General features: G+C 59.1%; 1 protein-coding gene across 5 annotated transcripts; it reads right to left on the minus strand.

Moving 5' to 3' along the window:
* Window positions 1–243: 243 nt before the first annotated feature.
* Window positions 244–15478, minus strand: PER1 (period circadian regulator 1). Of its 5 annotated transcripts, none has more exons than XM_070479049.1 (23): window positions 15338–15474; window positions 9558–9980; window positions 9340–9438; window positions 9089–9243; window positions 8653–8774; window positions 8362–8563; window positions 8157–8208; window positions 7875–8017; window positions 7429–7507; window positions 7245–7351; window positions 6925–7078; window positions 6730–6838; window positions 6507–6638; window positions 6194–6299; window positions 5937–6102; window positions 5719–5849; window positions 5341–5520; window positions 4489–4731; window positions 3025–3629; window positions 2378–2558; window positions 1994–2183; window positions 1515–1665; window positions 244–1106 (listed from the first exon to the last, which is right to left on the minus strand). In XM_070479049.1, the coding sequence occupies exons 2-23, from the start codon at window positions 9836–9838 to the stop codon at window positions 837–839; spliced, it is 3858 nt and encodes a 1285-aa protein (XP_070335150.1). In that variant the 5' UTR covers window positions 9839–9980; window positions 15338–15474; the 3' UTR covers window positions 244–836. The 5 variants fall into 5 exon arrangements, with proteins under 5 accessions (XP_070335150.1, XP_020724679.1, XP_070335152.1 ...); XM_020869020.2 differs by lacking the exon at window positions 15338–15474 and adding an exon at window positions 11477–11579; XM_070479051.1 differs by lacking the exon at window positions 5341–5520 and having other exon boundaries at window positions 15338–15475.
* Window positions 15479–16519: the final 1041 nt, after the last annotated feature.

Below are 16519 nucleotides of genomic sequence, written 5' to 3' on the forward strand. Positions count from 1 at the left end.
TTCTCCCACACAGCTGGGATATCAACTCGACTATGAATGACTGCGGGTCTCCGTGTCTTAGCCACCTAGACCTGCCTTCTCATTGGGAAAGGGTGTGGGGAGAAGAGGGATGTGGGTGCTCAGGGGAGGGAATAACTCATTCTCACTACTACTTTCCAGGAAGTGGGGGGCACACCTCCCCACAAAGAGCCTCCCCCGGGGGGAGGGGGAAACCCAACCCCCAAACTTCATTCCACAAAGACCTGGTATTTTCCTTTTTGTATTAAAAATAACAGACACGATATCAAAAACACAAATGCCATCGGTAGAGGGTACAGCTGAGAACACCTGGGTCCCACCTGAGGGGCAGCACCAGGGACTCCATGGTCCACCAACCTCCCCCACCCTGGAGCAGCTAGGGGTTTGGACCGCAGGGTCCTGCTTGGGCCTCACACCCTCCTCCTGCCCTCATCTGGGGAGGAGGTGGGGGAGAGGGCTGACTCCCCCAATAAATAAATGCAGCCCCAATCCCCAGGGACAGGGACTCCGGCTCAGCTGGGACTTGGAGAGACCACTTCAGCAGCTTGTCAGCAACCTTGTCCAGGAAATGGAACGACTCCTCACCGGGGACGTGATTGGAGGCTTCTCTGGGCTGGGCTGGGCTGAAGAATGCCACCCTCTGTTCCCAAAGAGGCCAGAGGCAGCCCCTGGGTCCTGGGCTGGTGATGGGGCCCCGCCCCCCTACAGCAGGAGAAGCTGGAGCAGTTCTCTTATTGGTTGGTCCAGCCACATCTGAGTTCTGAGGCATGAGAGAAGGAAGTTTCTCATGCACACCTGGAGGTGGCCCCAAATGGAGTCTAGCTGGTGCCATTTTCTGTGGCAGGTAAGGCTGGACTGGGTGAGCTCCCACCTTGCTCCTCCTCTTCCATGGCCAGGTCCTGAGAGCTCGAGACTCTGGCCCCAGCTTGGGCCTGGACCTCATCGCTGCCCTCACCCTCACCACAACCACCACCACCCTCGCCTCCGCCCTCCTCCATGGGCTCCAGCCCCAGTCCATCCACTTCTGAGAAGAGAGGGTCATCAGGATGGCCATGCTCTTGGGTGCTGCTACCGCAGTCCACACAGGCCTTGAAAGAAGAAAGGGTATTGGTGAATCAGGCAGATTCTCAGTGCTGACCTGCCAACCCAGCTCCCCTTGTCCCCAAGCCCCAGAGTACTTTCCAAAATGTATGCCTAGGAAATACTAATTCAGGCGGATGCACGTGGGGTCAACAAGATTGGAAAATGTGTCACATCCTGTCTCTGGACCCCACTGCAGGAGAGCCACAATGTACATTAGTATAGGACTGGGCCAGAAAAGGTCCACAAAACTCATGTGGTTTAACTCTAAATAACCCAGCACCAAGCTCAGTGGAATTAACATCCTTCAGAATTAATGATCCAAGGAACAGTGACGGGATCAGCCCTTAGTCTCTGTCCTTTCAACTTGAGCTCAATTCTTTCTTCACCCTCCTGGCCTGGACTTCTCCTCTCACCATCACATCAAGGGCCCGAGGCAGTTGACCTTTCCGGACCCAGGAGTGCACAGCACCCAGTTCCCTCCGTTGGTCCTCCGAGAACCGAGGCTGCTGCTTCTGCATGGCCCGGAGCCGCTCCCGGTCCTGCTTCAGCACAGAGGCCATGTCCCTGCTCCGGGAAGAGGTTCAGGAGGCAGAGAATGGGAACTGGGGCCAGGGCCCACAAGGAAGCTGGCACTTTTCTTCTATCGCAGCTCCCCACTCAGTGCCTCGTGCTTCTCCCCAGAACCGAGTTCTGAGACTTCAGGCCTTCCCAAGACCAGGAAAGCTACTCTCAGCCTGACTATTGCTGGGGCTCCAAGGGGCAGGAGACAGAACAGAAATGCCCCAGGGCAGAGGCAGGCCCAGAAAGAAAACCCCAAGTTAGCCAGGGAGTGAGGGGGCAGCCTCCCCACTCTTCCGCAAGGCGAGGCAAGGAGTGCTCCCAAAGTCCTCACCTGGAGGGCACCTGGTAAGTCATCATGACACGCTGGTCAGCATTGGCCATGAGCAGCCAGATGGGATCCTGGAGCACGTACTTAATGACCTGGTCCCCAGGCTCAGCTCTGGCCTGGGCAGCCCCAGCCTCAGCCTCTGAAGAATCGATACTGCCAAAGTACTTGCTTGTGTGGCTGCTTTGACTGCTGCCTGTAGAGTGAGAGGCAAGCAGCCAACAGAGTCAGGTCAGAAGGTGCTCCACCAGACCTCATTCAAGGTCGCAGGTCCACCCACTGGCCCTAGAAAGCAGTGCAGGGACCCAGGCCACTCAGCCAAGGTGGGACCTGGCTTCCCAACTCCCCAGACACTGACCTACCCTAGAAAGTATTGTGGGGGGCACTCACGTGTGATGCTGGCGGAAGTGCTGCCCCCCTCATGGGAGCCTGAACCAGAGCCCAAGCCGGAGCCCAAGGAGCCCGAGGCAGCAGAGCCCGTGCCAGATCGAGAGTCCTCTTGCAGCAGCAACTCCAGCAGGTCACTGGAGCCCGAGAGAGCATCCTGGTTGGAGGACTCAGTTACCTCCGCCTGGGGGAGGGGAGGCGAGGGGGACAGGAAGGGATTAAGGAATCAACACCTAGGCTTCCCTTTTACTGCTGCCACTGGCTGGGGGCACACCCAGCCCAAGTGGTCTCTTCCCACTCCACGACACTGGGCCCAGGCTGAGTGAGAGGAGAGCTGGCGAAGAGGAGGGACGTGACGCTGGACCCCTTCCAAGTGGCAGACGCACTCTCAGAAGTTTATGGGGATGTCCTCGCCACCTGTCAGACAGACAGGACTGTCCCCACTTCACAGATGAGGCAGCTGATTTCTGCCTTGTTCAGAAACTCAGCTGGGGTCTCCCACCCCATGACCCCATCCTCTGGGGACAACAGGAGGGCAGGAAGAAGCGTGAGAGGGGAGGACCGGGCGGTGGGGTGGGGGAGAGAGCCGTGCAGGGGCCCTAAGAGGGTGGGGGCCCTAAGAGGGCGGGGGGAACCGGGTCAGAGCTCACCAGTCTGGCCTCTGGTTCAGCCTCGCTGGGAGGGAGGGGCCCAGCACTGCTCCCAGAGCCCCCTGCCGCTGCACCCCCCTCACTGCGAGGGGGCTCCTCGAGCTGCAGCAGGTTTAGCTGGAGCGGGGAGCTGCATCTTGAGTTGAAGAGTGGAGAGTCGGGGTGGTGGGGAGGGCTGGGGGGCAGCGGGGGCAGGGATGGAGAAGGGGAGCGGGAGGCGGGGGTCGGAGGCCCCTCAGCAGGCGTCTGGGGTGCCCCGTAGGGATAGGTGGATGGGGTAGGGAACAGATAGTTAGGGAGCACCAAGGCCACCATGGGGGTTACCAGGGGGGCAGGGAAAGCTGCAGGAGGCACAGATGTGGGAGCAGGAGGGAGAGGCTGAGGGCCGCCTCTCGGAGGGAACACGGAGAGGGGGTATGGCTGGACCACAGCTGGGAAGGGAGGAGTGGCTGGTGGCGGGGGCCAGGGGGCAGAGGGTGGCACAGGTGAGGGCTGGGAAATGTAGCTGGGGGCTTCGGCCCGAGCTGTCTGGTGGTGACGTGAGCGCTTGGCCTTGGATCGGCAGTGGTGGCGGCGGCCGGGGGTGGCAGGGCTGTGGTGGCAGCCTGAAGGGAGAAATGAGGGTCAGCAAGGCCCTCAGCCTGGGGGTTAGGCCCCTGCTGCCCCCACTGCCCTGCTGCTCTGACCAGGGAGAGGGCAGGTGAAGGACCTCTGGCTCCCTGGCCCACACATAACAGAGGGGACTCAGGGAGCCTTTAGGGAAGAATCATGGTGACAGGGGAGGATTTACAGACAAAGGAGCCAGGGAAAGGAAAGGTTACATGAGGGGTTGTGCTGGGGGTGTGCAGAAGATAGAGGCATGCTGGCAGACAGGAGGAGGCAGGGTAGGTCCATGGATGAGTGGGCAGGTGGCTCCGATCCCTCCGCCAAACTCCAGCAGGCGCTGCCAGCCTGGGTGATCCTCCTGCCAGTTGGGCCGTGCTCTGCCTAGCTCACGACGGAGCGAAGAGGTGGGCAGGAAAGCCCAGTCCTGAGGCCTTTAGGGAGCCTCCCGCAAGCACCTGGAGGGCAGCCAGCTGTCCCCGAAGCACTGATCCTCTGCCCCATGAAGTTGCCCCAATTCTCCCAGCCAGTCTACATAGACCTCCCAATCAGCAACAACGGAGTCCTGAGTGGGCACATTTCCTGCCCCTACACTGGGCCTGGAGCGGCTTACCTGAAGCAGAGCGCCTCTGCCTGCCTCTGAGTGCAGCTCCCCACGCTGCCCTCCTCGGGTGGCAGCCCAGGCCCCCACCCTAGTGGGGAGGGGCTGGCGAGGGCCCTGTCCCTGGGCAGGGCCCTGGTGGTGGAGGCAGCACAGCCTGGGTCCCTGGAGCAGAAGCGTCTCCCTCAAGAACTCCCTCCCCCGACATTCTGGTCCTTGACCGGGCAGCAGGCAGGCTCAGGGGCTTCCCAGGTGGCTACCTCGCTCCCCAGGGGCCGAGGGGGCTGTGGAGGAGCTGTCCAGTCCATGCAGCCTGCTGAAGTCGCGGAAGCGGCTGAGGAAGGCCTGCTCCTCCTTCTGAGTGTGCAGGGATAGCACGGCCTTGGTCAGGCCCACTGGGCGGTAGGCGTCTGGGGCTGGCTCAGGGGCTACCGTGGGGCTGGGGGCTGGGCTGGGGGCTGGACCGGGAGGCAGGCTGGGCACGTCCTCCATCATGATGATATCTGAGGAGGATGAGATGAGAGAAAGGTCAGGAGCACCTCACGATTAGCACACCTGCACCAACCCCTCCATGTCCAACAGCTTAGCCAAACCCCCGGCCTCCACCCTGCGGCCAAGCCTGGGCATCCCCTGCAAATCCTGGCCACCTCCCCCCAAGGACCAGCTCTAGGGAGCTCCACGCAAAGGTGTCTCAGGGTAATAAGAAAGGACACTCAGTCCCCTCCAGGGGCCTTACCCAAGGATGATACCCCCATGACCCTCCTCGGAAGGGAAGCCTACCCCCACTCTCTCCTCATGCATTTTCCAGATCAATGCCCAAAGACCCTTCAAGGGTTTTTCAACAGTCCTTGCCTTCAGACCCTCTGTGGGCAGCACCTTAGGTTGAACCCTGCACCCCAGACTGTGTGTGTGAATTGACAGTAAGAACACAAGAAGCAAGGTGGGGGACAGACAAGGCAGCAAAGGCTGGCGGGCGAGCAGAGAGTGACAAATGCTAAGAGGGAGGCTCCTCTCCATTCAGGGCCAGAGGGCAGGAGAGGGCAAGGAAGGAGGGGGCTCTGGCTGAGAGACCAGATGGGGCCCCGGTTCTGCGCCCCCAGCCACACCCATACCCGACTCCGGGGGCTTCTTGTCTCCCACATGGACGATGGTGGAGCTGAAGCTACACTGACTGGTGACGGACACCACGCTCTCCGCCTTATTGGCCAGGGCGAGCGGGCTCAGGGCTCCTCCTCCCGCCACCGGCTCCTTCAGAGGGGTGGCCCCCTCCCCGGGCAGCACTGCTGATGCATCTGTGCAGAGAGACGGTGCCAGTTACCACCCCGCCCCCCTGGGGTGGCTGGGAAAGGAAAGCCTGGTGCAGAGGAGATGGATGGCACAGGGGAGGCTGGCAGGGGGGCAGGACAGAGTGAGGTGGGGGCCCCAAAGACATGGAGAGGCACAGGGCCAGAGGACAGGGCGGTGGGAGCAGGGCAGGCCCCAGTCTTCACCTTTCTTGGCGCCCACCGAGACTGGGCCTGTCCGCTGCTTGTCGTCATCAGAGGCTGAAGAGGCAGTGCAGGAAGAGGAGGAGGCACATTTGCGCTTTGTGGTGCCGGGGAGGTTGCAGCTCTCTAGGTACCTGAGGAGGCACCAGAGGACATGAGGGCAGGGTCTGGGTGGGTCAGGGCTGGGGCCCCAGGCAGAGAAGCTGCCAGGATGGCCTGACCTGAGGATGCTGTCCAGGCAGTTGATCTGCTGGTAGGAGCAACTGGAGGCTTCTTTCCGCTCAGCCTCCTCAACGGCCAAGGCCAATGGGGCCTGGATTGGAGCTGGGGCCGCCTCCAGGTCTGGGGATTGGCAGGGAAGGGTCTTGGCCTTGAATGTGCCAGTAGCTGGTCCAAGGAGAGAGAAACTCCTGGGTTGGGCTGAAGGTCTGGGGACCCCCCCAGGCCTCGCTCCCCACCCACACCCTCGCCAACTCACAAGGGACGCGGGGCCGGGGCAGAGGACGGGCCCGGGACTCAATAAAAAGCTGCTGCCCCTGATGCTTCACCAGGTGCACATCCTTACAGATCTGCTGGAAGGTCACCTGTGGGACAGGGCAGGGAGTGGGCAGCACTGGGGGGGCTTGGCCAGCCTCGGGAGCCCAGAGCGTAGTGCAAGAGAAGGGCCCCAGTGGGGAGGTCATAACGAGAGCAGAACAAGAAAGGAAAGGAGGTGGATGATGCTCCCCTGGGCTTGGCAGTGCTGACTCTGAGGACAAGGGGACAAGACAGAGGACTCAAGGGCCACTCACCGGGGCAGGAGGCCCAGGTCCCTCGGCATCACCCCCGTTGCTGTCACTGGAGGAGCCAGGGCTGAGGAGAGGGCCGGAGGAAGGCACCGGGCCGACTCCACAGAAGCCCACGGGGCTGGGGCTGTGTACAGGCTGAGGCAGGTAGAGTGACAATGGGTTAGATGGCCTGAGGCCCTCTCCGCCCTCTTCCTTGTCTCCCAAGCCCCCTCCCGAACACCCTCACCTGTAACAGCAGCCGGTGGATCTGCTCCGAGAGCTCTTGGATGTCAGAGTCCAGGGACAGAGCGGGGCTGGGGGCCGGGGGAGTGAATACATCTTCATTCAGGGGCGCCCTGTGGGGTGCGGGAGGGGAGCTGAGCCCTGGCCTCTCCACGCTGGCCCGACCTCCAGAGCATGATTCAGTTACCTGCCCACTTACGTGCGTACTTTGTGGCGGCCCAACACAAAGGCCACCTTGCGGCTCCAGGGGTGCACAAAGCCAGCCCAGCTGGTGTCCATGGTGACATACTCCCCGTTACGGGCACAGAAGCGAATAGGCGAGTGGTCAAAGGGCTGGCCGGCCAGCTGCAGGACTGAAGGCCATGGGAAACAAGGTGCAGGTCAGTGGGAGGGAGAGCTAAGTGAGGTGGAATCCCCCCAACCCCGACATCAAGTCACCAAGAGACACAATCACAGAGACAGCCCTAAGGAAGCCCTGGAGACAGCTGGTGAAGTGCGATCAGGAAGAGAGAAACTCACTCTTCTTGTGAATGGCCAGCATGAGGGGTCGGTCCTCGGGATGCAGGAAGAGGAGCACTGGGGCCCCCAGGAGGTCCTGGGGGAGGTAGCCCAGCAGCGGGGCAGCCCTGAGAGGAGAGGGGGCGTCAGAAGGGCCAGAGCCTCAGCCCTGACCACCTCCTTTTCCTCCAGGTCCTGACCTCACCTCTCATCCACGTCCTGGAAGAGGCAGCTGGGCGTGTGCCGTGTGGTGAAGATCCTCTTGTCAGGAGGGATCCGGGGAGCTGAGGCACAGGAGGCATAGCCATTGGAGCTCATGCAGAATGCTCCAGCTCCTGGGCCTCCATGTGCTGCCTCAGGCCTAGGCTGACTGGCAGATGATTCCCTCCACAGCTCTCCCCTGGGCCCCCTGGCCTCCAGAGACGGTCTGGACCATCTCTGTGCCCCACACCAATAACGAAGCTGAAAACCAAGGCACTTTTCTTTGCCTTCTCCTAACTTGGAGCTTTTACCCAACTCAACCTCTAAAGGGGTGTTCAAACCCTCATCCTGTTCCAAAGTTGTCTCCCAGACTCCTGTTCTGCCTCACCCCCAGCCTAGAGGAGGCACCCTTCCTCCTACCCCAACCAGGTCAGGCCTGGGGCTGCCCACCTTCATAACCAGAGTGAATGCGCTCTGCAATGAGCAAGCAGCATGGCTGAGCAGGGGCCCCGTCGGAGACCCGGATCTTGGTCACATATGGGGTTAGGCGGAATGGCTGGTACCGAGGCCCCGGATCCCGGTCAGGACCCCCTCTAGCAAGGAAGAGAAAGGGGCATTAGAGATGATCGGTGAAGAGCCACCCACCCTCCAGCTCAAGGTCATGGCTGACCCAGCAAAGAAGAACAGGGGGATGGGAGGTGGAAGGGGTCTGCTTCCACATCTCACACCAACCTGATACGACAGAAGACAGACTTCTCCTGAGTGAAGTCCTTGAGGCCTGAACCTGAGACAGACCAGGAGGGCAGTGAGTATGGCTCCCCATCCCCTCCCTGCGCTGAGAAAAACCCAGTGAGGAAAAGCCTGGGTCCCCTGGCCCCTCACAGGAGTTGCTTCCAAGGACTGGTCATCTTCCCCCCTGAGCACCTGGGGACCTCACCTGCGGAGGCCCCTGGGCCCCAGGTGGGCAGGCGGGATGGGGTGGTGGAACCGTAGAAGACGCCCACATCCTGGGGAGCCAAGAGCTCCGAGAAGCGGGCACCCCGGAACACGTCCCGCTTGCAGCGCAGCAGGACACCCGCCTGTTCGGAAATGTAGACGATGCGGCCTGTCAGGAAGGAGACAGCCACGGAGAAGGTGTCCTAGGCAAGAGAGTAAGGATGAACGCAGGTTCAGGAGCTGTGGAAGCAGGGCTGGGGGCACATCGGGTGCAGGGGCAGGGCGCACTGACCTGGTTTCGGAGTGTATACTCAGACGTGACATGCTCCAGCTCCTCCAGAGTATAGGTGGACATGTCCATGGCACACGGTTCGCCCTCCTCCAGGCTCCACTGCTGGTAGAACTCCTGGTTGGCTGCAGGGGTGGGTGGTGGTTTAGTCCCTCAGTCATGTTCAATTCTTTGCAACCCCATGGACTGTAGCCCACCAGGCTCCTCTCTCCATGGGACTTCCCAGGCAAGAATACTGGAGTGGGTTGCCATTCCCTGCTCCATGGGATCTTCCCAACCCAGGGATGGAACCCAGGTCTCCTGCACTGCAAGCAGATACTTTAACGATTAAGCTAGAAGGGAATCCCTATTGGGTGTGGGCAGCAGCGCATTTAGTGAGGAGACAGCTCCCCACGGTCACCCAGAACCTGACCATTACACTCCCAGGAGCACCACTCACCTTGCACCTGCTTGACACAAGCCAGCGCATACTGCAATGTGGCCAGAGTCCCGGAGCGGCCCTTGCCCCTGCGCTCTGGGGGCAGCCGAAGCTTGAGCTCTCGTAGTGCCGTCATGAGTTCTTTCTGAGTCCTTGCCCGAGCTGACTGTTCACTGCTGCAGGGCCCACAAGGAGGGAGAGGGTACAGGCATTAGCCCCAGAGCCTGGCCCTCAGTCCCCTTGCCCCCATTCCCACCTTCGGCCCCACAAACCTGCAGCCACTTGTAGAAGGGTTGTCTGGCTCAGAGCTGGCACTCAGGAGGCTGTAGGCAATGGAACTGCTGGGTGGGGATGGGCTCTGAGAGTTCGTGCTAAAGGAGAAGCAATAGGCCCACGATGAGGAGAAAGTGGCTAGCAGCTGGGGCCTGTCTCCCAGCTCAGATGGTTCCAGAGACTACTCCCAGAACCTGCCACACCCATCCAAACACACCTCTTGCTGCTCTCAGTGGTCTCCAGCAGGGCCGAGTCCTTGCCATTGCCGGAGGAGGAGCTGTGCGAACTCCGCTGAGATGCACCCCTGGACTCAGGTCCATTGGACTCATTGCCGCTGGAGCCATTGCTGTTGGCATCCGTGTCATCAGCCAAGCTGGGGCCAGGACAAGGTCGGTGCTCTGGAGGCCCAGGGGATGGACCCCCTCCAGGACAAAAGGGTTCCCCTGGCCTGGGGTCGCCTCCCCCATCAGCCCCTTCTAGAGGGCCGCTCCTGCTCATGTCTGAGCCATGGGGAGGGCAGGAGAACGGGGAAGGTGGAGAAGCCAACACAGACGCTCAAGGGGGCCAGAAGGCCCGGCTAGAGGAGGGAGGTGAGAGACCCAAGCCTCAGAGGGCTGAGAAGTTTGACCACAGTCAGCACCTGAAGAGACCAAGGAGAAAAACCTGGGTTGTAACTTCACAACACCTGTCAGCTTCACTCGGACCCTCCCTTGCAGGGCCCCATACTGCTGGGACCGAGGCTTCCAATAGGCAGCCTGGGCAAGTTCTGTTCCTGTCCCCTTAGCCGTGGCTGCAGGTGGGTTTTCCCCCAACATCCCCTGTCAGTGTGGGATCCCCTGGGTTAGATAGAACCTGAGCAGTCGACTAGGACTACAGCTGTGAACCACAGCCTGGATACCTCCCATCCCCAAATTCTCATCAGTTGCCGTCCTCTGCCTGGGACACCAAGGCCTCAGAACAGGGGTTGAGCCTGCCGCCTCCTATATTTAGGCCTCCGGGCTAATTTTACCCGGGGGCGGTGCCACCTCCGCCGCACATGCGCGCGGACGTGCGCGGCCCCACCACGCGCTTCCGCCGCCGTCGCGGTCGCCAGGGAAACCGACGTCAGCGGCTGAGCTCAGCGGTTGCTGGAGGGCCCACAAGAGGGCAGGAGGGGCGACCCCTCCCCCCTTTCTCAGCGGAAGCAGCGGGAACGCCACCCTCCCACACTGGCAGGCGCAACTAGGGGTCGCCCACCTCTAATACATCCCAGGTTCCCGGAGGCCTTGTTGGCCATAGGAAGAGGGGCGGCCATCGGGGTTTCAGAGGCTGGCCTTGCTCCCCAGGGCAAAATACAATCACCGCCGCCCTCGGCGCAAAAGCCTCGGCCGGGCACTCGCCAGGATCCCAGTTATGCTAGTCAAGACAACACAGCCTTCTCTTCTCCGGCCCCTGCACCCTCTGCCGACTCACAGGACCGAACCCGGCACCTGCCATTGTCAGGAACCCAGAAATCCTCTCTCCCCACTCCCCTACTTTTCTGTACACTCACCACCCCACCCCCCGCAACACACACACCCATCCGAGGCAGACATACTCAGCTCTGACCAAGGGACACACAATAGCCAGCAGGTAGTTCTTCCCTTCTCCAACCACACCCCCAAGCCCAAAGCATTTTCTGAGCTTCAGGAGAAAAGGGAAGGCTGTGGCCAACAGCAGGAACTAGCACCGGGAACGGGATGTTCCAGCTAGAACCGGGCTGACATCACGGCCGGCGCGAGGCCAGGGATTGGAGGAGGGAGCGCAGGGAGAGCGTAAAGCCCGAAGAGGTCCCGGTGCTGGGGCAAAACCGGGGACCCCAGAGTGACAAAGGCAGCAGGGGAATGCCTGGTGAGGGTCGGGTGTGAGGCCGGGATGGCTGGGAGCCGAGAAAAAGCTTGAAGTAAGGTAGGCAAGCAGGAGTGCGGACGCTCAGTACATGGTTCGAGGAATACCTACGTCCCCGGGGACAGAAAGGGGGTGGACAACCGCAAGCAAGGCGGATTATTGGTGTGCCGTCTGAGCGCCCGGGCCAAAAGCGGTCCATCAGGCTGGAAGTGGCGGCAGTCCGGTTCGAGGCCGAAGACTGGCCACTGTGGTGGCCGCGGAGATGCTTACCTGGCCGCGCGAGCGCCCTCCGGCCGCCTGCCTGCCGCCTTTGCAACCCGCAGCGGAGTGGAAGCTCAGCGGGGCCAGGAGGCGGGTTGCATAACGCCAGGCACTGCCCCTCATTGGCCTCTCGCCGGTGGAGCCGCAGGCCCCGCCCCCAATTGGCTGGGGATCTCTTCCCGGCGCCTGATTGGCTACTGGCCCCCACTGAGGTCAGGGCTGTGTCACACACACGGGCGCACGTGGATCTGGGTGCTGGCACTGGGCTGAAGGGCCCCAGACACCACAACCCAACCAATGGGCGCAGGACGCCTTGCACAGTAAATAATGGAAGGGAGGGGAGGGGAGGTAAGCTGCCCCTATTCGGGGAAAATACCTGGGCCACAGTAGATATTTAAGAGAGGTATACTCCCTGAACTGACCTGCCCTGCACAACAGGACACCCTGACCTCGCCAGAGGGTGGGCAGAAAGAATGCAGACCTTAGGAGGTGGGCCAAGCAGGATGAGATGATTGGTCTTTGCGAGAAGAGGGACAGACAGAAAACCAGCTTGGCCTTTCCAAGATTCCCCTCCCCAGCCTTGTCGTCCTCATAAAGCCATATCCAATCCCTTGCTCTGACACTTCAAATCCTGTGGACAGCTAGGAGGAGGGCAATTTGAAGTGGGAGTGGAGTGGGGTGATGGATGCCAAACAATGGAAGTGGCAGATAGAACCCAAAAGAGGCTGTGAAGGGAAACAATGGCAGGTGCTTCCATGCCACTCAGCAACCTACGTGGTGACTAGTGCTTCTCTCCTGAGGATGCAGCCACCCACAGTTACGGCTGGCCCTGAAGGGAGGGCCAGGAAGCCAGGGCTACAGGGCAACAAAGGGAGTGGCTGAGAAAAGAGACCTTATACACAGAAAATGTGGGGTGGCAAGGCCTTCAAGTTCCCACCACCAGCAGAAGACAAAGCCAAGCACCTCATCATCTGTCTCCTTAGCTGTATATCCAGATCCCAGAAGAGAACCTAATACACAGTAGGGTGATTATAAACATGGTGACTTTGTTGTAAATATAGCTAGGGGAGGAGAAGGGACGTCGGCAATAGAGAAGGGGCTGGAAATTATAATTTATTTTTAAGAGGCAAGGAGCAGAACCCTGAATCCTAATTTGGGGGAATAAAGTGCCAGTTTGAGCAGCAAAGAGCTGCAGTTACACAGACCCCCTCCAATCAAGATTGAGGTGTAGTTCCTATAGGGCTCCCTGGAAACGTGGGTGGCAAGTGAAGAGGTTGATGCTGACGTAATCAGCTGTGGGTGCACACCCCTCACTGTCACGTGGCCTAAGCTCTCCGTAACAGTGGTGTTCCCCATGAGGGGTGGGGGTGGCAGGGCAAGGGTCTGTGGAAAAGCTAGACGCAGGAAGGTTACAGAATAACCCAGAAAAAAAAACAAAGCAAGAAGTCATAGGAAATAGAGGGTTCCAGAACCTGGATTCTCAGTATTCTCTCCTTGAAAATGGCCCCCCAACTCATACTGTGGTCCAATCCCTTGTCTCCTTTTCCCTCCTCTCTGGAAATCGCTTTTCCTCTTCTCCCGCACTCCTCTGGGCTCTAGTATGATCTGCCCCGACACAAGCGGTCCTTGCTGTCCTCCTCCACCTCCACATTTTTCTTTTTCGTAGACAAAAAGGTCGCGCTAAAGCAGCCCCCACCTGCTCTCAAGGCCCTAACCAGAATCCTGCCTCACGGTACCCACAGTAACCAGGCCCCGCTGCCGTCAATGGAGGAGAGGGGGCGGGAGGCGGTGGTGACGTCAAGGCGGAGGAAGGGGGCGGGGCGAGGCAGCCGGGGAATGTGGGGCAGGGAGGCTGGAGAGGCAGTGGTTTGGGAGGCGGCCAGCCCGAGAGGGCGGCGGCCAGTGCACTTGGGAACATCGTGTACTTTTGGCAAGTATCCCAGGACATGCACCCGCCTGGGCGCCTCCCCCAGCCCAACGACAGCCGTCCTGTCCCCAAGCCAGGGATTCCTGGAGAGAGGATTAGGAGGAAGGGGTCCCCCCTCTCTCGCCCCCATGCCTGGCTCTCAGCTCGAGGCTCGCATCCGCCCTCCCCCTGGCTTGCTCCTACAGCTCCTGGCATTGGCGTCCCCCCTCTCCCAGACTGTACACATCTGCTGGCCCGGTCCCAAAGCCAGGGCGGGGAAGTTGGAGGCCCAGGTTCTGCAAGAGACCTTTGCGCTTCCCTGAGGCCCCCTTCAGAGCTTGAATCTCTTGTTACTATGGCAGCAGAAAGAGGGAGGAGGGATAGGGAGGGAGGAGAGTGGGTCTAGGATGAGGAAATCGAACTGGAAAAGAGCACGTAGCCCAGGCTAGAGCCTGGATCTTGGGAGAGGAATAAAAGGGAAGAATGAGCAAGCCTGGCACCTCAAGACCAGAAGAACCAGGAAGAGGGAAATGGGGAGGACGTCACCACAACTCGGGAAAAAAAAAAAAAAAAGCCTTAAGAATGTGAGAATAGTTCCCAACCACAGCATTCACATAAATTTTACACTCTGTCACTGTTATTTTGTCACTCCATAGCCATTTTTTTAACCTAGAAAAAAAAAAAAAAAAGACACGACCCAGGCATTGCACTGAGCACTTTCCATACGTTATCTTCTTTAATCTTCAGAACAATCCTGTGAGATGGGCATCATTATCCCCATTCCACAAGGACCAACTAAGCCTCAGAAATTACTAAACTTGCCTAAATTGCTTCATAATATGTTCTCAGGCTCTTAATATATGGGGCCCAGGATTTAAATCTGAGCTCTGATAATGGTTCGTAATTCTGGCCTCTTACCCTTCAGGAACCTGTTGAGGTGTTACCAGCTCTGGGAACCTGGGCCTCTCAAATACCCAGCCAATTCTAAGTTTGGTGCCTGAAACCATCCACCCCCTCCTCTCCCTTAGGGCATTTAGTTGGCACTCTGAACACACTTCAGATCATCACAGTCCCAGTTTTCACATGCTCACAAAGTCTTTGAGAACACCCTAGCAGCCACCGGCCCCCCTGATTTCCTAGGAACCCCACTTCCTCAGTCTTCCACCTTACGGCAGGTCACTTAACCACAGGCCTGGCTGCTTGTACAGACAGATACACCCTGTAGGTGCCTCCTCACTCCAGGAGCTCAGGAAGACATATGTACAGCCAATCTGCACAAGCCCATTCTCCCTCTCAGGATCTGACAGTGGCTACCTCAAGTTTACTCCCAAGAATGGCTCTGAAGCCCAGCCCCTCCCTTTTACACATAAGAAAGACATCTAGAGCTGAGATTTGATTAGCTCAGGGTCACACAAATCACCCCACCTGCAGCAACCCTTTGGTACCCTCCCACCTGCCCTACCAGGGCCTCTCTCCAGCCTCAGAACCCATGCCTATTTCAAGTGCTTTAGGTACCTACTCAAACAGCAGTCACGCTCTGGAACGCCCCCCACCGGCTCTCAGGGGTCCTGTCCCATAACTCCCTGGGAGCAGGGTTCTCAGCTCCCTCAGTTTGCTAACTTCCAAGACCCTCCCCGAGGCAATCAGGGGTCCAGGGACCCTAGGGCGCTGAGGGATCTGATGTAAGGGACTCCCGCTCCCAGAGTTGAGTTCGCAGTCCCTATTCCCCCACAACCATCAGAGCTCGCACCGCGGTGATCACGCCATTTGGAAGATCCCTGGAGAATATCATGGACAGAGGAGCCTGGTGGGCTGCAGTCCAGTGGGTCGCAGAGTCGGACCCTACTGGTTACTTAGCACGCACGTTTCACTGCATTGCAGTAACACCCCTCCTTATAGAACACATCACCATAGAAAAATCCATACCGACCGCCGCTCCTCACCCCCTACGCCGGAGCACTCACCGCTCGGCGCGCACGCCATCGAATTTCTTCCCAACTAGGACCAAGGAGACTTCGCTTCTCAAGGCCGGCCCGCCGACCAGGACGCCACGCCCCTCAAGCTTATTGGCCTAAGAGCGCCGACCCATGCCCCGCGCCGCGTGCGGCCACCAAGACTCCGCACTGCCGCCATTGGTGCCGCCCGCCTCCGTCATCTTCTCATTGGTCAGTTTTTCAACCAGCAGTGACAGATCCACGTGCGGGAGGGGCCGCCCTAGCACGTTAATTGGAAGTCTGATCGAAAGCCACGCCTCCACCCACCTCCGAAGTCTTTATTGGCTGTGGCAGCATTGCCTCCCCCTCGACCTGCCTAGGATCGGTGACGCAAACGCCAGTCCAGCCCTTCATTTTCTCATAGGCTGAGGTGTCTCGGAGCTGTAGAGGACACGTGCGGGCCATCTCACGCGGCAACTTGTTTACCTAGAAGCCGGGGATTTTCCTTGACGACACTCTGCCGAAAGCCTGTAGAGTCTGCGCATGCGCAGACGTGACCGGTGGCGGCTCTGGTAGGGGCCCTTTGTGAGCCGTCAGGCGCGTGACAAGAGCGCCCCCGCGCTGGGACTTTGGACCTGGGTTTCTGAAGCTCCTTGAAGCTGAAAGGTGGGAGCCTTAGGGTGAAGCCGTCTTCAGGTCTCAGTACCCTGTCATGATGACGATAGCCACCTTCCAGGTTATTTTTTGTAGGCCAGGTGCACTGCTTACAAACTCGGGAGAAGGCAGCTGACTAAACTTCCTACTGCCTCATAAATGAGACAGAGCCAGAGAAGTTACATAATCAGTCCGGATTAACGCTAGTTTCTAATGGGGTCAAGATTTGGTACCCTTGTATCAGGTCCCCGATAAAGGTGGGTCCTAAGGCCTGCGGTAATCCTAAACCTGTAAATTACTCAGTAGATAAAGGGCGAATAGGCCCTGAGCACTGTCTCAAAAATAGCCCTCAACAAGTAAACATTATGATGACTGTATACCTAGTTGCAAGAATCACCTGGCTCCTTTACAACTGCTGAATCAATCTCCGGGGAAGGAGCTTGAAAATCTATTTTAAAATGCGTTCCTGGTAGTTCTTAAAGAGTCCAGAAGTTTGGGAAACACTAGGTTTCCTGTGCTGTTGAATCCTCATGCTGCAGCCCAGAAAAGTGGGCCCTC

The sequence above is a fragment of the Odocoileus virginianus genome, chromosome 17 (assembly GCF_023699985.2).
Source record: "Odocoileus virginianus isolate 20LAN1187 ecotype Illinois chromosome 17, Ovbor_1.2, whole genome shotgun sequence".
In the NCBI taxonomy this organism is placed as follows: Eukaryota; Metazoa; Chordata; class Mammalia; order Artiodactyla; family Cervidae; genus Odocoileus; species Odocoileus virginianus.